The sequence below is a fragment of the Chiloscyllium punctatum genome, chromosome 11 (genome assembly GCF_047496795.1).
Source record: "Chiloscyllium punctatum isolate Juve2018m chromosome 11, sChiPun1.3, whole genome shotgun sequence".
Taxonomy (NCBI): Eukaryota; Metazoa; Chordata; class Chondrichthyes; order Orectolobiformes; family Hemiscylliidae; genus Chiloscyllium; species Chiloscyllium punctatum.
In genome coordinates this window covers 89,986,893-90,014,618 of record NC_092749.1, presented here as the reverse complement: position 1 = coordinate 90,014,618, position 27,726 = coordinate 89,986,893, and the positions used below count along the sequence as shown (strand labels likewise).

The following is a 27,726-nucleotide window of genomic DNA, read 5'->3' as shown; positions in this document are numbered from 1 at the left end:
AACCTTATTACAAGTGTCAACTCTAATTACATAGGAGTAGAAACAGATTTTCAACCAGTCTTCTTTTTCTGACATGTACTACTGACTATTGTTCTTCTATCCTAGTGAATGAGAAGCCACACGTAATTCTGGCATTTAGTTATCTACTAAAAGAAATCTACAACAATGGAAATTGTGTTTATCTGGAACATTCTTTACAGCTCATCCCACAAATCACATATCTGTGAACAAATCAATGATCAGAGCCAAAGTATGGAACAATGAAATTTATCAGAAAAAGGTCTTCAATAGGAGTTATAACTTACTTTGCTTTGAACTCTAGACAGCACTATGCAACTCTTCAAACTTATCCAAACACTACTTTCTGTCTGAGATTTAGCTTGGTTGGTTTGGCCAAGTGAACTTAAAAACATTCATTCTGTTCAGAAATGGACCTCCTTTTTCAAATGGCCAAGCCACATATACTTCTAAAAGAATCTTCTTGACTCAATAGTAGGTGTCTATGCTTGCCTTCTCACTTATCCCCAAACTCACTATTCTTCACCTTCCCATCATGTCTTTACTGAGAGACTGTTTGGTTGCTTGGCATCCAGTACTGGAGAAACAGAAACCCTTCTAATTAAATGCTGAGAATTACAAAGTGACTGTCTTGTTTCCCCACTAGAAACTTTGTTACCTAATAAATGACTCCAACCCTTTCCCTGACTACTGAATGAGACAGAATCTGACTGTTCTCAAACTTAGTGTCATACTTCATTTTGAGATGAGCCTCCACTGAATGACAAAGAGATATTGGTGCTGTGGTAATGTGACCAGATAAGTAATCCAGAAACCCTGGCTAATGCTCTGGGTACATGGGTTTAAATCCTCCTACAATAGGTGATGGAATTTAAATTCATAAAGATCTGGAATTGAAAGCTATTTTCATTAATGGCGACTGGAAAATTATAGTTGATTGTTGTGAAATCCCATCTTGTTCATAATATCCTTTAGGGAAGGAAATCTGCCATTGTTGTCTAGGCTGGCTTATATGCAATTCTAAACTGAGAGCAATGTGGCTAACTCTTAGCTGTCTTCTCAAATGACCTAGTAAGCCACTCAGTTCAAGGCCAATTAGGGATGGGCAACAAATGCAAGCTATGCCAGTGACACTGACATCCCATTACAGAAGAAAAAAGAATCTGTACCATCACCAAGACTGCCCACTTCTACTTCCCTGATGTTGTCTAACTCTGCGAAATGATAAAGTTGAAAAGGTCTTTGCATGGAGGAATCAGTTGCATATTTTCAGGACAACTTCTTAGATCAGCATATTATGGCATCAACCAGACAGCATGCTATAGAATCATGGAATCCCTACAGTGTGGAAACAGACTATTAGGCCCAACTGGTCCATAGCATCCCACCCAGACTCATTCCCATAGCCTATCCTTGCATCACCCAAGACTAACATACCTAGCCTGCATATCCTTGAACACTTTGGGCAATTTAGCATGGTTAATCCACCTAACTTGCACACCTTTGGACTCACTGTAATATTGGACTGACTGATCTGGTCTGACTGACTACTGATCTATACTTGACCTGATTTTAACCAAATAGGATTAATTACTGAAAGCATTGCTGGGTACCAGCAAACATAATATGACTGAATGTTACATACAGTTTCAGGGAGAGAAATGTGGGTCCAAGGGTAGTGTTTTGCTCACGGCAATTATGAGGACATGAAAGCAAAGCTAGCAAAAGTGGACTGGCAATTTTGGTTAAAGGATTAGTCAATAGAGATACAGTGGAAAGCAATTAAGGGGATATTTCAGAAGCATAGATAGATGGCAATAAATAAGAAAATTCTCAGGGATGAATCCACTATCCGTGTTTAATCAAAAATGTTGAAGACTGTATCAAACTCAAAAGAAAAACATAACTTGATAAAGATAGGCAACAATCAGAGGTTTGGATAGAATATAAAAACTCTAAATAATTACTAAAAGATTAATAAGGAAGGAAAAATTACAGTACTGGTCTCTTATGAGAAGCAGCTAGTTCAGTTACCACTGGTTCTGTTAAAGGCTCGGTCCCATATTAGTTAAGAGAGATTTACCTTGACATTTTTCGATAAGAAAATAGTTGCCTGAGTGAAGTCCTGATTATGTGTCCAGAGGTTTTTCAGGAAGGTCTAGAGACTATCAAAGGAGCCAAGCCAACCCTGCATGTCGATCAGGAAGTAATTCCATGGTCCTGCAAAACCTGAACAGTACTATTTGTCTTCCAGATGAAAGTAGAAGCAGAAGTCTGGATGCTAGAAAGTGAAGGAATCATCAAACCAGTTCAGGCTGCGAATGGGCAGCACTGGTAGTACTGATTTTGAAGGTCAGCTTGCCTTTGTAGGGATTTTAAATGAATGGCAAACCACCTTTTGCAGCTGGATAAACACCCAATAGCTCGCATTGAGGATTATATGCAAAGCTGGTGGGGGACAGTCCTTCACGAAGCTGGACATGAGCTATGCGTACTTGTAACCGCGGTTAGATGAGAATTCCCAGAAGTATGCTATAATACTCATAAGAGTTTGTATCAATTTATGAGACTGCCATTTGGGGTATTGTTAGCCTGTGCAATTTTTCAGCAGACAGTGGAGAACATGTTACAGGGTCTACCCTAGGTTGCCATTTGTTTTGATGATGTGCTAATAAGAGGGAAGACCAATAAGGAGCACTTAGAGAACTTGGACATAGTCCTTACATTTTTCTCCCAGGCGAGTGTAGGCGTAAGATGGGAGAAATGCATGCATCAGTCCCACAAGTCATATACTTGGACTATAGAGTTGACAAGACCGGGTTGCACCTATTGGAAGATGAAGTGAGAGTGATCAAAGATGCCCTGGCTCCCATGCCTGCACTGGAGTTTAGGTCTTTCTTTGGCTGATGAATTATTACAGCAAGTTCATACATAACTTGGCCTCCATCCCACCTTTCCATCAACTCCTAAAAAGGGTCAGCCTTGGAAATGGTTGCATAGCCAAGCCATAGCTTTCAAGGAAGTGAAGACACAGTTATCATCCTCCAAGGTGTTGGCACACTATGATCCCAAACTAGATCTGGTAACAACATGTGCTGTCACCCCATATAGCATCAAGGTAGCATTAGCTCATTGATGGCCCAATGGACAGGAATGCCAAATAGCATATGCATCTAGGACTTTGGCTAATGCAGAGCATAAGTTCACCCAGACAGAGAAGGTAGGTTTGGCAGTCATATTTGGAGTCAGAAGGTTCCACCAATACCTTTATGGGTATTAATTTTGAATAATAACAGACCACAAGCTTTGCTAGGTCTACTTAAAAAGGACAAGGCTATAGATTCAGGACAAATCCAGTGATGGGTCTTAATATGAAGTACATATAATTACAAGTTGGAATACTGTCTGGGAGGCCAGGAAGCAAATGCGGATGTATTGAGCTCCCTCGCTCAGGCAAATTCCCATTGGTGACACCTGCCACTGGAAAAGTCTATAATGGTCGTAAAAATTGCTGGACACATTTCCTGTCCCAGCTGACAATATCAGATTATGGGTGCAGAAAGATCCAGTCGGGCCAAACTGAAAATGCTGATGGTAATGGGGGAAACCAAAGGGCTGTCACAACCAGAATTGAAACCATCTTGGTCCTGGTGAGACCAGATCACATTTGAGGACAGGGAGCAACAGTGATTGTTGCAAGTAAAGGTCACTGCCAGATACTGGCTGAACTCCACCAAGCTCATCTAGAGGTTTCCAAAATGAAGATGTTGGTGAGACGTGGTACCTGGTAGCCAGACTTGGATGCAAACATAGCCACATTGGTAGGACAATGCCAAGAGTGCCAATGAGGACAAAAATTACTGCCAGAATTTCCCCATTTGAGAGAATGGCCGAGTAAACCCTGGACTCAAATACACATCGACCATGCAGTTCCTTTCATGGGCTCAATGTTCTTAAGTCATGATCGAGGCCAACATGTGCATAGAGTTCATTTATCAAACATGACAATGACAATAGAAAAATTGTGAGCATCGTTTGCAATACAAAGGCTCCTGGAAGCGTTAGTCACAGCTAATGAGCCATTGTTTACCAGGAGGGAATTTAAGTACTTCCTAAAGTCAAATGAGATTTGACATATAAGGACAGCTCCATACTATCACCCAACAGGTTGGCAAACAGAGCAGTCCAAGCTTTGAAGACAGGTTTGAAGAAACAGCCTACAGCCTTACGAGATACCAAACTGTCCCAGTTCCTATTTGATGAGAGGACTACTGCTCATGCAAGTATAGAAATAGCCCCAGCAGAGTTGCTAATGGGGAGAAGACCCTGTACCAGGTTAAATATGTTCTTCCCAGGGAAGGGTGAAACAGCATCAGAAACACCAGATGCCAGACTCCACCAAGTAACGCAGAGAGAGCTTACTACAGCGGACAAAGTTTGATTTGGAAAATGGAAATGGCCCTGCATGGATTGGCCAATGCAAGATCAGGACCAGTGACATATAAAGCTTGGTTAAGAGTGATGGCTCTGAACAAGCACATGGACTATAAGAAAGCTGTAAACTCTTAAACAGTGCGGGAGCAAAATGTGCCCTGCTCCTCGGAACATTAGAAAGGTTATAGGAATCTGTCGATTCTCCCTCTCTGTCAAGGGTTGAAGTGCACTCTGAATCTGAGATGGACTTGGTGAATCTCCAGCATCAATGCCTTTGCTACTTGAAGAAGAAAATGAATTTCTGCCACAACGTTCCAGGTGAAAGAGATGAACTCCTGTGCATTACATGCTGCTTGCATCTGGTAAAGACTTGGAGGAACCTGAAAAGCTTGAGGACGTGCTACAGGAAAAAGGACTGGCCTGTGTCCTCGGACTCAGAGGGGAGGAATGTAGTGATTGTAATAAGGTCAGCCAAGTGGATGTCATTCTGACACTCAGAGCTGGCTCTGAGGGAGTTGGATACCAATGTCAAGGACTTTCATGTGTAAATAAAGGGTGACTTGGAGATGGGGTACCAGCCTCTGTGGGGTTATTTCACTTTGCTTTTTCTATCTCTGTAATTTCCTTCAGCTCCTTTAAGATTTCTGCACTCCTCCAAGTCTTGCATCTTCCACATCATAATTTTAATTCACCATCCTTTGAAGCTATGCCTTCAGATCTCTCAGCCTGAAGCTCAGGAATTCCCTCCAAAAACCACGCTACCTTTTATTCCTCTTAGATACTTAAAATCTCTCTCTTTGACAGATCTTTGGTCATCTATCAGAATATCTCTCCAAATCTTTGGGGTCAAATTTTAGGAAAGCAAGGCTCCCACATGAGGCAGCCTCTTGCTGGTATTTGTTTTGATTTCCCTAAGTGTGGAAGAGAAACTAGGATGCATTGCTACCTCATTCGGAGTCTATCCCTGGCAAATTAATTTTCATGGTGGTGATCACACTTCAGCAGTTTTGCATTTTACTTCAGTTGCATAGAGATGTGACCTATGGATTGGAAGCATGAAGAGATTAATAGCAAGTAAAGTAATTTTGCTTCCTTGACATGAGTTGTATTTATATTCAACAATTATGATAATGCTGACTGGAAAATGTAATTACTTCTTGAAGTGGAATAATGGTGAAAAGAGAGATATGTTGTAAGAGTTCTTCACCTTGTATTCATGAAGACAAATGGAAAAAATTGTTGAATTTTAAATGAGCACAACAATTTAGACAAGAAGATAAGATGTTGCTGATTGGATAACAAATCGACTTTGGTTGACGTTTGCCAGAAAGAAAGCTCCACAAGCTGCCACCCAGAAGGAAGACAAATAGCAAAACTTGCAATTGAAATGTAGTGGTCCAATGTGTTTTCCACACTTCAAAATCACTTCAGTACATGTAGTCTGTTCATTTTGAAGTATTGCTAGTTATTTAGTATTTACTCACTCCTTTGTGCTGATAATTGAGGACTGAATGCCTGCAGTTGAGTATAAAAATTAAATTTCTCATTTTGTAAAAATCTAATTCAGTTTGTAGTTGGTTAGGGTGAGAGTTAGAGTTTAAAATTGAAATCTACAGTTTAAATTCTGTAGTTACCAGCCTTAAGCAGGATCTTAGCAAGTCTTCCAGTGAAAGAACAGCTTATTTACATATAAACAGCTACAATTGGATTCTCATAAAATGAGTCAGAAAGGCTTTATTACAAACACATTTTCAGCAAGTATTGAAAGTTTGAATCGCTTCATCTCAGTTTGAGAGCTGGAAGCTGAATTACAGGCATTGTGATGCATCAGAGAGGGGAAACATTATCTGATTCCTTATACCAGCAGGCAGTCGCATCTATTAGCGCTAGGTTGCCTGATTTGGTCACGATTCAGAGTCAGGAAAATATGACTGTTAGCAAAGCTAGGATCTGTAAGGGGGCCCAGAGGGCAGGACCAACAACGTTTTTTATTGTCCAGCTATTTTGAGATTTTGTTCATTTTGTTTGGTTAAGAGAGAGTGCTGTGGTGTAGATGAGCTAACTGACCATGACACAGGAAACCATTCAATAGAGGGGAATGAAACGGAATTTTGCAGTTGTCATAATTGTAGGAGAGGTAATTGTGGTGAAGGGTATTGACACTATTCTCTGCTGCAAACAGCATGAGTCCAGATAAAAGTGATGCCTGCTCACTGCCAAGATTTGGGACACCTGCTCAGAAACTTGCACCCAAGGGGGAGGATCCAGTCATTGTAGTCTGTATAGTAACCAATGGAATTGGCATGACAGAGGAGGAGGATTGGCTTAGTCAGTATGAGGAAAGAGATTCCAAATGAGGAGGAGAACCTCAACAGTCATAATCTCTGCTGTATAACATGAAGCACCTGCAAATTGGCAAAGGGAAAATCAGATTAGAGAGATGAATGTGTAAATCAAAAGACCGATATGGGAGTTTGGGTTCATGAAGCATTGGAACCAGTAATAAGGCAAGTGGGATCTGTACCGATGGGACAGTCACCACCTCAAGTGTCAAGGCTGATATATTTGCCAACCATATAATTAGGCAAATGGAAAGGATTCTAAACTGAATAGTGAGAGCAAGGGATCAAATTTAGGAAGAGTAGAAATCAAGGGCAAAGAGAAACAGATTAAGATGGGAAATAATAATCAAGCTGTGACAGGGAAGCAATAGAGTAATGAATCAACCAACAGATGAGCTTGAATATTTAAAGAGAATAAAAGTATAAAATGAAAGACTCCATTGCTGAATGCGTATTGCATGTGAAACAAAAGAGATGAAGGGAGCTTGCAATTAGAAACGAATAAGAAATGGCTGGCAGCCATTACAAAGACAGGCCTACAGGATGACACGGATTGGGACCTGAATTAAGAAGAATACATGACATTTAGGAATGACAGGAAATTAGAAAGAAGTGGAATGTGGCTTTGTTCTGTCAGAAGACACCAGAGACACCAATATCCTCCTTTACCAATATCTGTCCATAAAATGCACAATAGCAACAAACATCCATTGTCTCTATGCACTTCAGAATGTCATGTGTATCAGTGAGTACCTCCTTGAGAATTATTTCCGATTTACCAGCTCCTCAACCAATATTCTGCCCACTTAAAAATTAGATTTTTATTTGCTCCAGCATTTTTGCAGCTGATATGGCTTAATTTGAACCTGGTATTTCTTTTATTTTTTTTTTATTTAAATAAAAACACTGAAATGTTATGCCTGAAATTAACTTTCAAATATTCCTGAATAAAGGTTGTCACGGCGGCACAGTGGATAGCACTGCTGCCTCACAGTGCCAGAGATCCGGGTTCAATTCCCACCTCAGGCGACAGACTGTGTGGAGTTTGCACATTCTCCCAGTGTCTGCGTGGGTTTCCTCCGGGTGCTCTGGTTGCTTCCCACAGTCCAAAAATGTGCAGGTTAGGTGAATTGGCCATGCTAAATTGCCCATAGTATTAGGCGAAGGGGTAAGTGTGGGGGAATGGATCTGGGTGTGTTGCACTTCGGTAGGTCAGTGTGGACTTGTTGGGCCGAAAGGCCTGCTTCCACACTGTAACTAATCTAACCTAATCTAATAGTCTGGCAATGAGTATCACTATAAACTAAAATGTTCTCCTGTAACTATGGACAGGACTTGATATATTGAAAATTGGCAGTTAAACTGAGGCAATACGACAGAATCTCAAAGTGGAGAACAAGAACTATTTGATAGAAGTCTGTTGTTTTCAAATGTTTTTTTCCTTCTGGTGACAGAACCATTTTAGTGCACCTTAACAAAAGACTGCTTCAAATTGAAGTATTATATTTGATAATTAACCAGGCAATGTTAGACATTAAGACCTTAGTGTAATGTCTGGGTTACCACACAACTGATGCCTCATGACCATCAGTTCTCTTTCCCAACTCCTCCAATGCCCCCCTTCTCCTTCCACCACCACCAAATTTGACTACGCTCCAAAATAAAACTACCTATCTCCTGAAAATCTTCCTTGACTTGACAACCCCTCCTCTCCTGTCTCAGTAACTTCTCTGGACCTAACTACCCATTCCTAACTGATCTTAGCCCCACCCTGAATGCCAACATGAGTCAACCATACATCCCTCCCACACTTCTAACCACCTAACTACTCTCCACTGTCTGACTTGCCCCTGCCATCCAACCTGCAGCGCTCATTCCACTGCTTTCGAGATTCAGGTTCCATTGTCTGCCATGCACGTGAAATCTTTTGTTTTGTGGTATAGAATTGTTGGTAAATGTTCTTTGTTATTAGCTCAGTGTTTTGGTCTCTTATGTTCTTGTACCTTTAAATAAGTTTTGTTTTGCTTTTTGCTGTTCTCCAAACACTATGCAAAATATTTCCTCTCAAGTGTTTCCTTAGAATTTTCCACATTACTCAAAGATGTACACCATAAAATCATAGGCCTAAATAATAGCTGTTCATCAGCTCCACTGTAAGTATATAAAAGTTAAATTATTGCTTCATATGTATGCACAGTTGCCTTTAAACATTATTGTAATAATATCCTCTTCTCAGAACAGCACAGTGTGCCTTTAAGAAGAATGAGAATGTCTGAGATTCTGAGTACATCCTTTCTCTTGCAAGTGTATTAGATTGTACTGAATTTCGACAATACCAAGAAGATAACTACTCTCAGGAATTGACAGACGATCATCCTAAGCATTTGTATCGATCAGTCAAGGCCTCAATCTCTCAATGTTTATCTGTCTATCTTGTTGGAGGAGAAAGTGAGGACTGCAGATGCTGGAGATCAGAGCTGAAAATGTGTTGCTGGAAAAGCGCAGCAGGTCAGGCAGCATCCAAGGAACAGGAGAATCGACGTTTCGGGCATCAGCCTGTCTATCTTGTTACCAAAGAAGCTCTGGGATTAAATGACTGTTATCCGTTATGAATACTTTTCTGGGAATCTCTGTGGTACTGTATCTGCTTATTGATGTCTAATTCTACATTTCCCAGGCACATTGCCCAGTGCTTTGCACTCTGAATCAGCCATTTAATCTCATCATGCTGTTATCCGTTCCTTCCTCTGCCCACACCCAACTGCAAATGTGTGCTGCAAGAAACAAACAGTATATGATGAGTTTTTTTTTATTCATTCAACTGATGTGGGCATTGCTGGCTGGCCAGCATTTATTCTCCATCCTTAATTGCCCTTGAGAAAGAGTGAGCTGCCTGGTTGAGCTGCAGCAGTCCAATTGGCGTAAGTATACCCAGAATACTGTTAAGGAGGGAGTTCCAGAATTTTGATCTGGTGACACTTAAGAAACAGTATTATTTTGCAATGTCAGGATGGTGTATAGCTTGGAAAGGAACTCTCAGATGGTGATGTCCCCCAAGTATAGATACTCCTAGATACTGCAATCTAAGGAGCCTTGTCAAATTTCTGCCATGCATCTTGTACATGATGCCCACTGGTGCGTCGATGGTGGCGGGAATGAAAGATGTGGATGTAGTGCCAATCAAGAAAGCTGCTTTGTCCTGAATGATGACAAGCTTATTGAGTGTAGTTGGAGCTGCACTCATCCAGGGATGTGGTTAGTATTCCATCACAGACCTGATCAAACCTGATGCCCTTTCACAAATTCATGTTGACTCTGCCTCATTACATTGAACATCAAGTGCCCTGCTATAATTTCTTTATGAATAGCTCCTAACATTTTCCCTATGACAGATGTTAAGCTCTCTTGCCTGTAGTTCATAGTTTCCTGCTTTCTGAATTCCTTACTTCTTGAAAAAATGAATTATGTTCACAAACTTCCAACCTAATTGAACAGTCCCAAATCAAGGGAGTATCTGAAAATCAAAACCAAGGCATTAACTCTCTCACTTGCCATTTCTTTTGAAACTCTGAACTGAAGTCCATCAGGACATGGATACTTGTTAGCTTGCAGTTCCAACAATTTACTTAGTGCCACTTCTCTGGTGATTGTGATTTTCCTGAGTTCCTCCATTCCTTCCATTTCCTGATTTATCGTGGCTTCTATGATATACCTTGTATCCTCTATAGTGAAAACAAGGACAAAACTTGTTCAACTTATCTGCCAGTTCCATATTTTTCATTATTCACTCTTCATGTTTACTCTTTTATAAGACAGCTGCTCATTTTGTTGAATCTTTTGAATGTTTACAGAACCTCTTGCTATCTGTTTTTATATTTCTGACCAACTTTCTCACAAACTCGAAATGTTCTCTGCTTACTAATTTTTTGGCCATTCTTTATTATTTTAAAAATTTCATCCACTGTTCTGATCTGCCACTTGCCTGCATGATTATGTGCTTGTTCTTTTGTTTTGATGCCATCTTTACCATTTCATGTTAACTATGGATGGGGGCATCCATCCCTTTTTTTTATTTGCTTGTCGGAATGTATTTTGTGTATTAGGAAATACCCCCTTAAATGTCTGCAATCAAATTTCCATTGACTTATCTTTTACTCAAATTTATCTCGTCACTTCATGTGTGCTTTTATGTTGGTCATACAGTGTAGAGATGTATAGCATAGAAACAGACCCTTCAGTCCAACTTGTCCATGCAGACGAGATATCCTGAATTAATCTAGCCATAATTGCCCTTAGTTAAGTTTTTTGAAAAAAATAGTCTCAAAGTCACTTCTGTCCTTCAAACCAAAAGTAAAATTTAGACATAATATCATTGCTGCAACCTAGGAGTGCCCTTTACTATGAGATAGTTAATTAATCCTATCCTAATCCACAGCACTAGGCTAGTGTAGCCTGCTTTCTTGGCTCCAGAGTATGCTGTTCTAAGAAACTATCCTGAAAACATTCTATGACTTTCTTTTCTCGGCTAATTATGCACATCTGCCTTCACAATTCTACTTGTAGATTTAAAATCTCCAAAAATTATCACTATTACTTTTTGCCAACCTCTGATTATTTCTTTCTTTCTGCTCCACCCTAATGTATGGTTACTGTTAGAGGACTTGTATGTCACTCCTGCAACTGAAGAATTTCCTTTTATCATTTCTGATTTCCACCTAACTTAGTTTCCTGAACTAAGCCCTCTCTATTCTGTTGATGCCATCATTAACATTTGACATCCGCTTTAGCTCAGTAGTTACTTCACCTTATAAAAACAAAAGATTTCATGTGCATGGCAGACAATGGAACCTGAATTGCGAAAGCAATGGAATGAACTTTGGGTGGCAGGGGGAAGTCAGACAGTGGAGAGTAGTTAGGTGGTTAGAAGTGTGGGAGGGATGTATGGTTGACTCATATTGGCATTCAGGGTGGGGCTAAGATCAGTTAGGAATGGGTAGTTAGGTCCAGAGAAGTTACTGAGACAGGAGAGGAGGGGTTGTCAAGTCAAGGAAGATTTTCAGGAGATCGTCAGGTAGTTTTGTTTTGGAGTGTAGTCAAATTTGGTGGTGGTGGTGGGAGGAGTGGGGGAGGGGCATTGGAGGAGTTGGGAAAGAGAACTCAGTTGTGTGGTAACTCAGATATTACACTAGGTCTTAATGTCAATGTGAAGCAGTCTTTTGTTAAGGTGCACTAAAATGGTTCTGTCACCAGAAGGAAAAAAACATTTGAAAACAACAGAATTCTATCAATTAGTTCTTGTTCTCCACTTTATGAGATTCTATCGTATTGTCTCAGTTTAACTGCCAACTTTCAATATATCAAGTCCTGGCCATAGCTACAGGAGAACATTTTAGTTTATAGTGGTAGTTGTTGCCAGAATATTATTCAGGAATATTTGAAAGTTAATTTCAGGCATAACATTTCAATGTTTTTATTTAAATAAAAAAAAATTAAGAAAAGAAATACCTGGTTCAAATTAAGCCATATCAGCTGCAAAAATGCTGGAGTGTATAGAAGTCTAATTTTTAAGTGGGAGGAATATTGGTTCAGGAGCTAGTAAATCGGATATAATTCTCAAGGAGGTACTCGTTGATACACATGATATTCTGAAGTGCATAGAGACAATGGATTTTTGTTGCTATTGTGCATTTTATGGACAGATGTTGGTAAAGGAGGATATTGGTGTCTCTGGTGTCTTCTGACAGAACTGAAGCATTTAACGATTGAGAAATAAACTTTGGGCCAAAATCATCTACATGAACAAACATATGTAGAGAGATGTGCTTCATATAGCAGCAATGCAAGAAAGATCAAATGACTTTATAATATACAATTAGATTCAAAAAGATTTCTAACATAAAATTAGATTCAGTTCTTCGTATTTGTTTTGGACAGTTAGGATGACTATATATAGTTCAATATAAATATAATAAAACTAAACTTTTGTCTTATAAGATTGAAGAACAATGAAAAATTTGGAACAAGCCTGAACTAAAGATACAAGAAATGAGAGTTCAAATCTGAAAACTGAAGTCTTTTTTAAACCTGGAAAACAAAGATTGGTAAAGTTAAAAAATAGTCAAGCAGCTTTAAGAACATTGCAATACAAAACTGATCCAATAGTGTCCTTCAGGGAAGGAAATTTGCCATCCTTTCCTCGTCTGGTATCAGTGTAACTCTAGATCCATGCCAAAGTGGGTGACTGTCACTCCAAGTGTATTTGCAAACCATTCAGTCGTATTGCTTTAAAGTTGGTAAGCATTATCAACTTAGGACGACTAAGGACAGACAATAAATGCAAAATCAATATCATCCTGACAATGAATAATTAAAATAGAAATCCCTAGAATCTAATGTCAGGGTCATCATTAAAACACCTCAAAATTCATATGAGCTAATAATTTTTGAAAATTCATACTTATCTAATATTAGACTTTGTCAAATCTAGCTCTCCTGATGGTTCACCTTAGAAAGGTTACATGCAACTGAGTCATGTGGACCAGAAATTTCTTTATTGAGAGACACAATCTGTGCTGAATTAGTTGCATTTAGAGGAGAGGGGAGCAAGTTGAAGCAAAAAAAAGGCTCTACTCTGATGAACCTTGTCCTCCTTATCAAAAGCTTTCTGACATTCACTATTTCAACTATTACATAGAAGAACAATGTCATGGTCACATAGTCAGAAACTACAGTAACTGCCCTCAGTGGGAAGGAAAATTAAAGAGGAGAAAATATGTACAAGTAGTGAAAAGATTGATTTTCTTTTCCTGATTCTACTTTGCTCCCTCGTTTTCTCTCAATGCCTCCATCTGCAATTCCCACCGGATCATGGATAAAGAGAAGAGAATTTTCCATACATGTAATGGCTCCTCAAGCAATAAACAAATAGAATGTAATACATTTTTCAGTAATCTAAATTATTAACAAATCTGTGATGTGATTCAAAACATTCTGAATTGCTTAGCTCATTATGTACTGCATGCTGGATATTTGTCAGAAAAGAGATTCATTTTATCAATTAAGAGAGAGGGAGAGAATACTTCTTTTATTAACTGCATTTCATCATAGATTCCTTTTCAGCAGTAGTAGTATAAAAATAATTTTGCACCCACCCTACTCAACAATATGGACGAGCAACAACTAATACTTACAGTTCATGGAATAAAAGGAACAGTAGTAATGTGGATAAGAAATTGGCTGAGTAAAAGGAAACAGAGAGTAAGCCAATGGATATTTTTCAAGCTGGACGAAACTCCTTGGGGTTGGTATTTGGACTTTGCCTCTTCCTGATGTATATTGATGAGCTAGCTCTTGGTGTGCAGAGGACAATTTCCAAAATTTGGAGACGATACGAAACTTGGAGGCATATGAAACAGCAGGACAGTACAGAACTCCAAACGGACAGAGACAAGTGGGTAAATTGGGCAGATAGTTAGCAGTAGAAGTTCCATGTGCAGAACTGTGAGGCATTTTGATAAGAAGAATATGTACAGACCACAAAATAGGGAGTTACAAAATTTAAGGGGGTTGGGAGCAATGGGGGCAGAGTGTATATTTGCACAGATCATTGAAAGTGAGAGGACAGGTGGAGAAAGCACAAATAAAGTATGCAGTTTCCTGTGCATTACTTCTAGAGACATAGGGTACCGGAACTAGGAGGTCATGCTGAACTTATACGAGGCTGTTTATTTTTGGATCTCAGCTGGATTATTCTGTTCAGGTAAGGGAACTACACTATAGCAAGGACAAAGCATAGAAGAGATTTGCAAAAACTGTTCCAGGAATGAGAAATTTCAGTTTTAAGGGGAAACTGGAAAAACTGAAACAGTTCTCCTTGGAGAAAAAGCAGCTAAACAAAATCGGATAGACGTTTTGAGAAAACATGAGGGGTCTGGATATAGTAGGTAGGGAACAATCTTTCCTGCTCATCAATAGGTGGGCAGAGATTTTTAATAATATGCAAATATATTGTGAGAAAACACTTTTTCAGACAACCAGTGGTTCGGGTCTGTAATGCATAACTGAAAGTGTGGCAGAGGCAAAATCAAGTCAGTATTTAAATGGACATTATTTGAATAGAAGTATTATGCATCAGTACAGAGAAAGTGCAGATAAATGTCATTAAGTCACAATGGTTATTGGACAACCAGTACAGACATGATGCACCAAATGGACTCCAGTACCATAACAATTCAATGATATCATGCTTTTATGTATTAAATGCATCAAGGCACTTCATAGGACCATTATAGAAAACAACACCAAGCCATATATGATGATATTAGGTTAGATAACCAAAAGTTTGGTCAAAGAGACCATTTCAAGGAGTGTATTAAAATGAGGAAAGTGAGGTGGAGAGGTGTCGAGAGAATACTCAAGAACTTAGGACTAGAGGTTACCGAAAGCATTAAAATCAGGATATTCAAGAGACCCGAATTAGACAAGAATAGATATTTCAGACAGTTGTGCAGCTGGAAGAAGTTATTGAGCTCGGGAAGGGTGAGGTCACAAAGAGATTCGAAAACAAAGATGAGAATTTTAGAAAACAGCTTCAAGTTCCTTGAGGTGTTTGGAAGATCTAGTTCACTCTGCAATTTTTATGCTCAAATTAACCAATACCTCAATTATCATATTTGATTGCTCTCTCATTTGGAGATAGAAAAGAAATGAAACCTAGAAGGACATCAGAAAACAGAGATATTTCCAGTTTTACACAGTAGTTTAACAAACATCTGCACAATAATAGAAAGCAGACATTTAGGCAAATCTGCAATCCAAACTGCTATCTTGATTTTTAAAAATAGTAACATACAAGGCACTGTCCTAAACTGTAACATTTTCAGATAAGGAATCTTGTGAGGATCGGTCTTATAGTCACAAGAGTTACATAACATAGAAACAGACTCTATGGTCCAACTTGTTCACACTGAACAGACGTCCTAATCTGACCCAGTCCTATTTTCCAGTATTCGGCCCCTATCCCTTTAAAGCCATTTACCGATCCAGATGCCTTTGAAATGTTATAATTGTACCAGCCTCCAATACCTCTGGCAGCTCATTTCATACATGCAACCCTCTTTGCATGGAAGTGTTCTGTCCTCAGGTCCATTTTAAATCTTTCCCTTCTCACCTTAAACCCATGCCCTCTAGTTTTGGACTCCCATATCCTGGGGAAAAAAAGACCTTAACTATTCACCCTATCCCACCTTTTTGGATCATTAAAAACTGTTCAAGAAATGTTTCCTATGCATTGGTGTCAAATACAGCAAAGAATATTTGCATCTAATTGTATTTTTCTCCAAAACGTTAAACTCTTGAGATGATAATGTTTCTGTTCCCTTTGTAATACATAAACCAATATGCAAACATAGAAATACAGAAAGCAGGAACAGGAGTAGGCCAATCAGCCCTTGAACCTTGCTCCGACTGGCTGTGTTCAAATTATCCTTACGACATGGCAGGTTCTACTCAAAATGTGTCACTGAAAGCCTATCATTCACCAATATAGTCTCTTAACATTAAATCATAAAGGTGAATATGTTTTCCTCTATCTTGCAGCAATTATTGCAAATAAAAAGTTTATATTTTTAAAAACACCATACACAAAATCTTATGTGAAAGAATTAGCAATGTGTAGGAATTAACAATTGAGAGCTCAACAGTTTAAAACAAAACACAGCAATGTGGGGCTAGAAATCAATAAATTCTCAGTGACCAATAGTTAAATACTCTAGCTAGGAATGCAGCAAACATGTAACAATGTACCAGAAGTAACAGGTCCAGTGCTAAATGTCATGGTATTTTCACTATGACACTACCCATTAAACAGTCAGAAATATGATCTATAAATTGAAGAGAAAGTATTTGCTTCCAATAACAGATCTAAAGACTGAATGTGGAACAATAAAATGAGCTATATTTTTCTGTTTGATCTAGAATTTTAAAAAATTTATTCATGGTATGACGGCACCACTGGCTAGGCCAGCATTTATTGCCCATCCCGAATTGCCCAGAGGGCAGTTGAGAGTCAACCGCGTTACTGTGGGTCTGGACTCACAGGTAAGGATGGCAGATTTCTTTCCCTAAAAGGACAAGATGGGTTTTCCCAACAATTGGCAATGGATTCATGGTCATCATTAGATGATCAATTCCAGATTTTTATTGAATTAAAATTCTACTATCTGCTGTGGCAACATTTGAACCCAGGTCTCCAGAACATTATCTGGGTCTTTGGATCAACAGTTCAGCAATCTACCAGTAGGCCATCACCTCCCCAAAGTGAGCATCTATAAGTAGATAACTGCTAAGCAAGAGCTGCTTAATGGCACTGTTGATAACACCTTTCTTCACCTTACTGTTGACTGAGAATAGGCAGATGGACAGTAAAATGACCACATTGGATTTGTCCTGCTTTTGTGTATAGGATATCTGGTAGATACGAGTATTATAACTGTTCTGGGACAGGTTGTCCAGAGTCACGTGTTCAATTGCCACCATCTCTGCTGGATTTTTCCTGCTGATTCAACAGGATGTACGCAATGGAACGTTTCTGTGCAAGATACAATTCTATGATTATGATAGGTCAGTCAGTTACTGCTTGACTATTCAAAGGGACACTCTCCTAACCTTGGCAAATGCCTCTCATTTTCCTATCAATTGCACAGATCTCTGAGACACATGCACAGCAGAAACTTCTGGACACCAAATGCATGCTTTGGAGTGGCTGTGCATGTCCAGGTTCATACCTTTTCTCCGTACTTGCAGTTGGTAAACTTGCAGTTAAGAATCAAACACATTGCTAAGAGTCAGAAGTGATGTGAACAACAGACGTTTCTTTCCCTAAAGGGTACCAGTGAGCCATGATGGGATTTGAAACCAGGTTCTGAGAACATTGCCTGGGTCTCTGGATTGCTAGTCCCAATACTATGCCACTAGGGCATCACCTCCCCTAAAACGTTAAATAAACAGTCAACACCTATAGGCAGAGGTCAATTTTTTTCAGCATTTTCCTGCTAATAGAGCAGCTTGTTGGCTTCGTTCTATATCTTAAAAAATCTTCTGTGAAGCTTATAAATACATTCAGGTATCCTTTGTCATTATAAACAAAAATACTTTTCCTCCAGATTATTGCCACTGCAAAAAACATCTCATTCCACCTTTGACAAATTTTTGAAGTGGTATAGTGAGTTTATTAGACAGTGGCGAATTGCCTGTTAAGGGAGTTATTGTTTGTTGAATACCTTGTTGATGGCCCAACTCACCTTATTAATATTCAGCTTCCTATCTTACCAAGCGAGATATGAAAACTGGAGGGAGTGCCTGATGAATTCAGTTGATCACTTGTTTTGAAGGACCTCCATGTTGGACACTGGGCATAAACATTTCAGGGCACGTTCCATGGACACTGGTCTGACACACACTCATGACTAATGACATTGACATATGAAATGTGCTAGGCTCTAACAATTCTCATGGCCCATCTTTGAATCCCTTACAGAACGCTTTGCATTTAATGTTGCACCAGAAACTATCATTGTAATGCTGCAGCAAGTACATGCACCCTGGTTAATAAAATGTGGTGCCATCACTTTTCCCAAAAATAAAAACACATAGTGCTAGAGAATCTCAGCAGGTCTGGCAGCATTCGAGAGATAGGAATAATGTTAACATTTCAAGTTCAATACGACTCTTCTTTAAAATTCAGTTCTCCAGGCATGCTGAATTTCTCTAGACACCTTCTGTATTTATTTCAGATCTCCAGCATCCTCAGCACTTTGCTTTTGCCTTCCTTAAAAATCATCTATTTTTGTTAGTTTGCATGTTCCTCATACTTGCCACTTGCCGTTTGTTTGCAATTTCATTGGGGGAGCATACGCTCTAATTCGCTTGCAATGTTAACTGTACAAAAAACAATTGAAAGAGCATGATGTATTCAGCTTACCAGTGCTTTCAAAAGGCAATACCTTATTCAGTATTAGCAACTAATGGCATTAAGGTCTGTTGTAATTAATTAATTGTAGGAAGATGTAACTGTCAAAATATTTTTGTTATGATTATGGGCTTATGTTTACTTAGTCTCAGCTAAATGCACAGATAGTTGCACACAGACTATTTATTATTGATGTTTTACTTCTAGCAGAAGCTTAAATACTTCTAAAGTTTAAATTATGGAATTTCAGAGAGTGCTGTAAAGAACTCCAGATTCTCATCAGATGTTACACTGTAATTACAAATGGTTAATTCAAATAGGCTTGTACAACTCAATGGAATAAAGGTCAAGCTTCTGTAAAACTAAATGAGCCTTAACCAGCTCAAAGAATGTACCAGGATGTTAAACATGAAGTGGAATAATCATGCTTGAAAAATTCCTTACCTAATACACCACTAGGCTCAATGGGATACTCCAGGATAGAAGTAGCTGGTGCCAGTGTGTAAGGATAGTCGTAAGGAGTATAAATTAGACTGGCTTCAGGTGCAGGAGGCACTATTGTAGTCGGGTGAGGTGATCCATTAGGCATTACTGTTGCTGTTTGTATTTGCCTAATTAGAGGCATAATAGTTGGACCAGCTGGTGTTGGGGCCCTCAAGGCAGCTGGTGGTAAAACCGACGTGGGCCCTGTAATGATCCGTGGAGCTTGGGCTGTTGCTGCAAGAGAAAAGGCAAGGGCAGCTACAGTAAGCGAAGGAAATTCATAGTGAAGGTGCGGATAGAACAATGTGTATCAGGAAAAGGAAAAGTTGGAAATGGAGAAAAGCCAAATAAGCAGGTGGAATGAAAGAAAAATGAAGAAGTAGCAATTAGTACAAGTGGTGATAACTTACAATGCTAAAGCACATCTTTAACCAAAATGTAAACCAACTTCCAATTAAACTCAATTAAAAATGGGAACTGAAAAACTCAAAATCCAGTTGGTCATAAATGTAAGCAAAGGATAAACACATTAGAATCATATCTTATAATAGAGTCATAGAATCATACAACATGGAAACAGACCCTTCGGTCCAATTAGTTCACATCAGCCATGTTCCCAAACCGAACTAGTCCAACCTGCCTGTGTTTGGTCCATAGCCCTGTAAACCTTTCCTATTTATGAACTTATCCAAATTTTTTTTCAAAATGCATCCACCACTTCTTTTGGCAGTTCATTCCACATATTAACCACTCTCTGTGTAAAAAAAGGTTACCCCTCATGCCCTTTATACTTTTTTTCCTCTCACCTTAAAAATATGCCTTCTAGTTTTGAACTCCCCCACCTTAGGTAAAAGACCTTTGCTATTCACCTTATCTATGTCCCTCATGATTTTATAAATTTCTATAAGGTCACCCCTCAACCTCCTACACTCCAGTGAAAGAAATACCTAACCAGTCTCTCCTTATAACTCAAAGCTTCCAGTCCTAGCAATAACCTGGTAAATCTTTTCTGAACCCTCTCCTGATTAATATCGATCCTACAACAGGGCTACCAGAACTGCACAGAGCATTCCAGAAGAGGCCTCACCAAAGACCTGTACAACACGATGTCTCAACTATATTCAATGGTCCAAGCAATGAAAATAAATTAGCTAAGTACCTTCTTAACCATGTTGTCTACCTGTGATACAGATTTCAAAGAATTATGTACCTGAACCCCTCGGTCTCTCTGTTCTGCAACATTACCCAGGGCGGCACGTTGGCTCAGTTGTTAGCACTGCTCCCTCAAGGCACCAGGGACCCGTTTTCAATTCCAGCCTTGGGCGACTGTCTGTGTGGAGTTTGCACAATCTCTCTGTGTCTGCGTGGGTTTCCTCCAGGAGCTCCAGTTTCCTCCCACAGTCCAAAGATGTGCAGGTTAGGTGAATTGGCCATGCTAAATTGTCCATAGGGATATGTAGGTTCAGTGCATTAGTCAGGGGTAAATATAGGGTAGGAGAATGGGTCTGAGTGGGTTACTCTTCAGAGGGTCAGTGTGGACTTGTTGGGCCGAAGGGCCTGTTTGCACACTGATTCTAATTATTTGTACAAATCCTGCCCTTGCTTATTTTACCAAAACGCAATACTTCGCATTTATTCAAATCAAACTCCACCTGCCACTCCTCAGCCCATTGACCCAATGGAGCAAGATCTCTTTGTAATCTTAGATAATCTTCTCCACTGTCATCTATGTTACAAATTTTGGTGTCATCAGGAAACTTAATAACCATGCTTCCTATATTCTCATCCAAACAATTTACATAAAAGTCAAACAAAAGTGGACCCAGTACCCATTCACGTGGAACACCGCTGGTCATAGGCCTCCACTCCGAAAAGCAAACCTCAACCACCACCCTTTCTCTCCTACTGAAAAGCCAATTTTACATCTAATTAGCAAGCTCACCTTGAATTCCTGGTGATTTAACCTAAATAAATAGTCTGCCATGCAGAACCTTATCAAAGGTTTTACTAAAGACCAAGTAAACAACATCTACTGCTCTGCCCCCATCAGTCTTTTTGGTTACTTCCTCAAAAAACTCAATTAAGTTTGTGAGACATGATTTCCCCTCACGCAAAACTATGCTGACTACTCCTAACCATTCCTCATCTCTGCAATGCACATAAATCCTATCTTTCAGAATCACCTTCAACAACTTACCCACCACCGATGTCAGGCTCACAGGTCTGAAGCTCCCAGGCTTCTCTTTATAGCCTTAAATAATGTATGATGAAGTTCAGCTTATCAAGCAATTCTCTAAAGGTTTCCGTGGCACAGTGGTAAAGTCCATGGTTCTGGGCCAGAGGACCTAGGTTCCAGTCCCATTGGCTTCAGAAGTGTGATATAACAGGTTTTAAACAGGTTGGTTGAAAATATCTAAATGGAAATTCTCATTTTCTCCATGTAAACTATCAAGGTTTTTCGTAATTCAGAAGTCAAAAGCCAAGATTTCATTAAAAGTACTTTTACAAATGTACATTGTCTTCCTCACTACCCATCCCATCCCATCCTCAAGTTATGTGAGCTCTTTGTGCTGCACCAGCGGATATTTACCCCTTAACCTTCATGTAAAATGGCTAGGCCATAAAATCATAAGACATAGGAGTGGAAGGAAGGCCATTCAGCCCATCGAGTCCACTCTGCCATTCAATCATGGCTGATGGACATTTCAACGCCACTTGCCCACAGTCTCCTCATATCCCTTAATTCCTTGCGATATTAAGAATTTGTCAATCTCTGCCTTGAAGACATTTAACGTCCCGGCCTCCAGTGCGGTCTTGGCAATGAATTCCAAAGGCCCACCACTCTCTGGCTGAAGAAATGTCTCCTCATTTCCATTTCAAGTTGACCCCCTCTAATTCTAAGCCGTGCCCATGGATCCTAGTATCCCTGCCTGACGGAAACAAATTCCCAGCATCAACCCTTTCTAAGCCATGCATTATCTTGTAAGCTTCTATTAGATCTCCCCTTAGCCTTCTAAACTCTAATGAATACAATCCCAGGATCCTCAGCCAATCATCATATGTTAGGCCTACTATTCCAGGGATCATCCGTGTGAATCTCCGTTGGACACGCTCCAGTGCCAGTATGTCCTTCCTGAGTGTGGGGCCCAAAGCTGGACACAGTATTCTAAATGGAGCCTAACCAGAGCTTTATAAAGTCTCAGTAGCATATCACTGCTTTTACATTCCAACCCCCAAGATAAATGACAACATTACATTTGTTTTCTTAACCACGGACTCAACCTGCAAGTCAACCTTTAGAGAATCCTGGACTAGCACTCCCAGATCCCTTTGTACTTTGGCTTTATGAATTTTCTCACTGTTTAGAAAATAGTCCATGTCTGTAATCTTTTGTTCCAAAGTGCAGGACCTCGCATTTGCTCACATTGAACTTCATCAGCCATTTCTTGCACCACTTTCCTAAACTGTCTAAATGTTTTTGCAGCATCTCCATCTCCTCAGAACTACCTGTCTGTCCGCCTAACTTCGGATCATTGGCAAACTTCACCAGAATGGCCCCAGTCCCTTCATCCAGATCATCTATAAAGTGAACAGTTACAGCCCCAACACTGAACCCTGTGGGACACCACTTGTTACCAGTTTACATTCTGAAAAAGAACCTTTTATCCCAACTCTGTCTTCTGTCAGACAGTCAAGCCTCAATCCATTCTAGTAGCTCACCTTGAACACCATGGGCCCTCACCTTACTCAGCAGCCTCCTGTGAGGCACCTTATCAAAGGCCTTTTGGAAGTTTAGGTAGATAACATCCACAGGGTTTCCCTGATCTCACCTACTTGTTACCTCTTCAAAGAATTAATGTTGCCACATTACCAACAATGATGAAACAAGTGCCTAATTGGCTGCAATGTGATTTAGGAAGTCCTGACATTGCGATAGACCTTCATTGCATGTTTTTAAATTGGGTAGTATGCAAGGACGTAATTGCCCAATGCATTTTCCATTAATATCCATATTTTTGGTGTTGTGGCAAAATATTCAAAATATCATTGGAGTGACTGCTTAGTGAATCAGACATGGTATAGGATTGGATTCCATCCAGCAAAGAGCCAGTACACACACAATGGCCCAAATAGCCCCCATTTTGTTTTGCAAGCATCTATGGTTCTGTAATCTGCTATAGTAAAGATGCTTAATAATGCAAGCAGTGCTATGACAATTGAAATGTAGCACACTCTACCTGAGATAGGTCAGCTACTTATCAGAAATGATTGTAAAGGTATCTGACTGCATTTTCCATCAAATGTCAAATTCCTAAACACATGTATTTTATTCAAACAGTATATTTTTATGACTAGAATATCTTTTATTGTCACTAGTGACCAGATAAAAGTGAATCAAACTGTCAATGACTTAACCTAATTATTTTGCAAAATCCTTTCAAAGCCAGTGAATAAATGGTTCTCTATGGAACATTGCACTTCAGCAATACCTAACATTCAGACCATATGAACTCTACGTGCTATACACTACTGATTCAAAGCATTAAAATGCAAGAGACAAATTGTGTGTGGGAGTGGGGGAGGCATGGGTATGTGTATGGGCATTGGGGTGTGGAAGATGACAAGCAAAAATGTTGTTAATTTCCAACTGTGATATTTTATTTACATGGCAAAAACAAATGTTAGGATTGTATATTTGGAAAAGATTTCCAAACATGGGAACTTTAATGAAAAAAATTCCAGCCATAGAAAAGAAGAACAAGGAAAACTGCCCATGCAATTGCAGGTCAGTCATGAAGTCAAGAGGTTCAGACAGTTTGTATATACATAAGTCAATCCCAAAAAACAGATCCGCGAGAAAGTATTGGGGCTTATTCTGCGGTAGGAGGGACCTCTACAAACAGGATGGTCCACACCTGTACTAGAGGGGTATCAATATCCTGGGGGTGGGAGGAGAGATGTGCTAATGCTGAGCCTTTGGCTTTGATCTTTGTTGTCTTCTCTACTGGAATAGTTCCAGAAGACTAGAGGATAGCAAATATTGTCCCCTGGGTCAAGAAGGGGAGTAGAGAAAACCCTGGTAATTAAAGACGAGTGAGCTTTACTTCTGATGTGGGTAAAGTGTTGGAAAAGGTTATAAGAGATAGGATTTATCATCATCTAGAAAGCAATACATTGATTAGGGATAGTCAACCCAGTTTTGTGAAGGGTAGGTCATACCTCACAAACCTTATTGAGTTATTCGAGACGCTGACCAAATAGGTGGAGGAGGGTAAAGTGGTTGATGTGATGTATGTGGATTTCAGTAAGGCATTTGATAAGGTTCCCCATAGTAGACTATTGCACAAAATACAGAGGCGTGGGCTTGAGGATGATTTAACTGTTTGGATCAGAAATTGGCTAGTTGAAAGAATGGGAAATGTTCGTTCTGGAGTTGAGTTACCAGTGGTATACCGCAAAATCTGTTTTGGGTCCACCGCTGTTGGTCATTTTTATAAGTTGATCAGAGGGTTAGATAGGGTGGACAGTGAGAGTCTTTTTTCTTGAATGGTGATGGCTAGCAAGAGGGGACATAGTTTTAAATTGAGGGGTGATATATATATAGGACAGATATCAGAGGTAGTTTCTTTCGTCAGAGAGTAGTAGAGGCATGGAACGCACTGCCTGCAACTGTAAGTAGTGTCGTCAACTTTAAGGGCACTTAAATGGTCATTGGATGAAACTGGAATAGTGTAGGATAGATAGTCTTCAGATTGGTTCCACAGGTCAGGGCAACATCGAGGGCTGAAGGGCCTGTTGTGCATTGTAATGTTCTATGTTCAATGTTGACTGAAGATGGCATCTGCTCCTTTGTGGAAAGACTACCTTTCCAGAGCAGGAATATATTCATAGAGTACCTACTGTGTGGAAACAGGCCATTTGGCCCAACAAGTCCACACTGACCCTCCGAGGAGTATCCCACCCAAACTCATTCCCCAATCCCATTATCCTATATTTACCCCTGTCTAACGGACCTAGCCTACACATCCCTGAACACTATAGGCAATTTAGCATGGTCAATTCACCTAACCTGCACATCTTTGGACTGAGAGATTAAAACGGAGCACTTGCAGGAAACCCACGCAGACAAAGGGAGAACGGTCAAACTCCACAAAGACAGTTGCCCAAGGCTGCAATCGAACCCAGATCCCTGGCATTGTGAGGTAGCAGTGCTAACCATTGAGCCACTCTAGCTGTAATTAATATGAATATTTGGGAGCGATCATAAAGTAACAAACCTATCAATTATCTGATGTGAAATTAAAATGCAACAAAAATACTCTAAATATTTGAATCCCAGGTGTTCACTTTACTGAGCCTCCAAACACTTGCTTATACCATATTCTTTCAATTTTATGTGGAGATGTCCTTCTACTTTTGGTCTTTGAGCTCATGGCAATTTTAAAATGGAAGACAGCTGGGCACCCTCCTCTTTGATATTTAACGCCATTTAAAGGGAAGTAAAGCACTGGACTGTCACATATTATAACCTATTAATGAGCATCATTTGCCCATTAAACAGCAATTTAATAGTGAGCCTTTTTCCATCAACTATCAGGCCGAAAATCAACAAGTGAATTCCTGCAGAAAACAATAAAAATTCACATTGGTAGCAGAGTTATGCAATGTCATGCCATGAGTGCTCTGTCCAAAGGTAGGTCCTTGGCTCACTGCGTGCTGCTACTTCAAATTGAGCCCATTATTTTGGGATTTCTTTTGTGCTTTGAAATTGCTTTCAACTCTCAAGAGGGAGAGCAAGCAGGCCTGGACAATCTCAGTTGGAACAAGAATCAAATTGGTGCTGTTGGCATTCTTCTGAACCATCCAGTGAACGGAGCTAACCAGCCCCCTTAATTATAGAGTGTTTTCTTAAATATTTGCATTTTAATTTTTTTTGTGACAGCCAAGCAAAAGAATTAGATATATATAGTACAAACAGGTGCTCAGTGTTACTTCATGCTATCCATGATCTTTGCTTGTTCATTTTGGAAGTTGATCAAATTGGCAGAAAATAACTTTGAATTTCTGTGATTGAGAACCACATTTTATTTGGAATTACATTTGCCAGTTAGTTACTTATTTCAAGAAGCAAATAACTTTTTTGTCGACTCGTCTACTGTAGCTTCATTTTTGCATTGAGGTTCATCACCTTCCTGAGCATTCCCTGTAAAGGGGTGGTGAGAAGGGGGTGGGAGGGAAGGCTGGACCTCCTATGTTTAAACCTAGCAATTTATTTGAAGTCAGAGAAATCTGCATTTGGCTGTTTCTGTTGAGTTAAAGCATATGTTGTAACATATTTAACTTTCTACAGGTTTTCATCCCCTCTAGATATTCATTACAGAAATCACCAGCCTCAACATCTTGCTGGGTTTGTTTCAAAGTTAAATATTCGACAAATTGTGGAATGGTCATACTAGGGACTAGAAACCCAACATATCCTTACGTGATTTGATGTTGGCATCTCTATAAGTGCCGTTCAGTATTGCTAATTCCATTAGCTGCATTTTCTTAAGGTTATCTTCTCCTTCTGCCTGGAAGACACAATTTTGAAAAATAATTAATGTTGAACCGTATTGAAGACTTCAGATGTATAAATTGTTTATAAATATATGAATGACAGAAACTTGCTCCAAAATACTTTATTTTCTTATTATTAAAATTAATAAGTTACAACTGTCAAATTCCTGTTTCCAAGTGAAATGTTAGACAGATGATCCGTATAGATAATCAGGTGGAGATAACATTGGCAGAATCTTGTAGCGATGATGGAGGTCTTCAGCAACAGCTTTAGAACTGCTAAGAGTATGGCGAGATATCCTGATGCGTCTTTAAGCACTTGGCAAGACAGTGGCTGATCCTCTGCACAGGATCAAGGGCCCTGTGGGCTGACATCCCATCCATTGAGAATTACCAGAAATGAAGAACAAGGAAAATTGCCCATTTAATTGCAGGTCATTCATGAAGTCAAGAGGTTCAGATAGTTTCAGAGGCTGGCAGATCATCTGTACTCAACAGCACCATCATGATGGTGTTCACTGGTGCTGGTGTATTCTTCACCTTATGTGTCAGATCAAGTGGAGACCCAGGCACAGGTTGCTGAGCTGGCTGGAATGGGTGGATCCCTCTCTAAGGCTGATATGTGATTGTTAATTGACCACTTAAGGGCCCTTACTGGTACTGGATTAGGAAGATTACCCAAATGCCTTGCCACCCAGAACGTGAGCTGGTCTCTCCAAGACTGATCCATGTGATTATTTGCTTTTCTCAGCATCTGGCCTGACACATCAAAGGAGGGGGAAGCTCTGCACTGTTTTGCATCTTCTCAAATGATTTGGCAGGAAACAAAACTACCAGTGATGAATCACAAAATGATTATGTATCAATTAATGCTCTGAGCATTTTAATTCAATGCTTTTTCCCCTTAACTCTGCACATTTTTTC

The 27,726-nt window shown here is 39.6% G+C and overlaps 1 protein-coding gene across 6 annotated transcripts in view; it reads right to left on the bottom strand.

Annotated features, from left to right (window-relative positions):
- Positions 1-27,726, bottom strand: part of LOC140483175 (KH domain-containing RNA-binding protein QKI) — a 534,384-nt gene that overhangs the window by 15,564 nt on the left and 491,094 nt on the right. For 4 of the 6 annotated variants that reach the window (XR_011961908.1, XM_072581213.1, XM_072581212.1 and 1 more), the window contains exons 5-6: positions 26,729-26,816; positions 19,207-19,503 (exon numbers count right to left, since the gene is read on the bottom strand). Coding sequence is in view for 5 of the 6 variants with exons in the window: in XM_072581213.1 (XP_072437314.1) it covers positions 19,207-19,503; positions 26,729-26,816 (385 nt within the window). In the remaining variant the exon portion in view is untranslated. The remainder of the gene's footprint in view (positions 1-19,206; positions 19,504-26,728; positions 26,817-27,726) is intronic. The other 2 variants (XM_072581215.1, XM_072581214.1) reach the window with 1 other exon arrangement.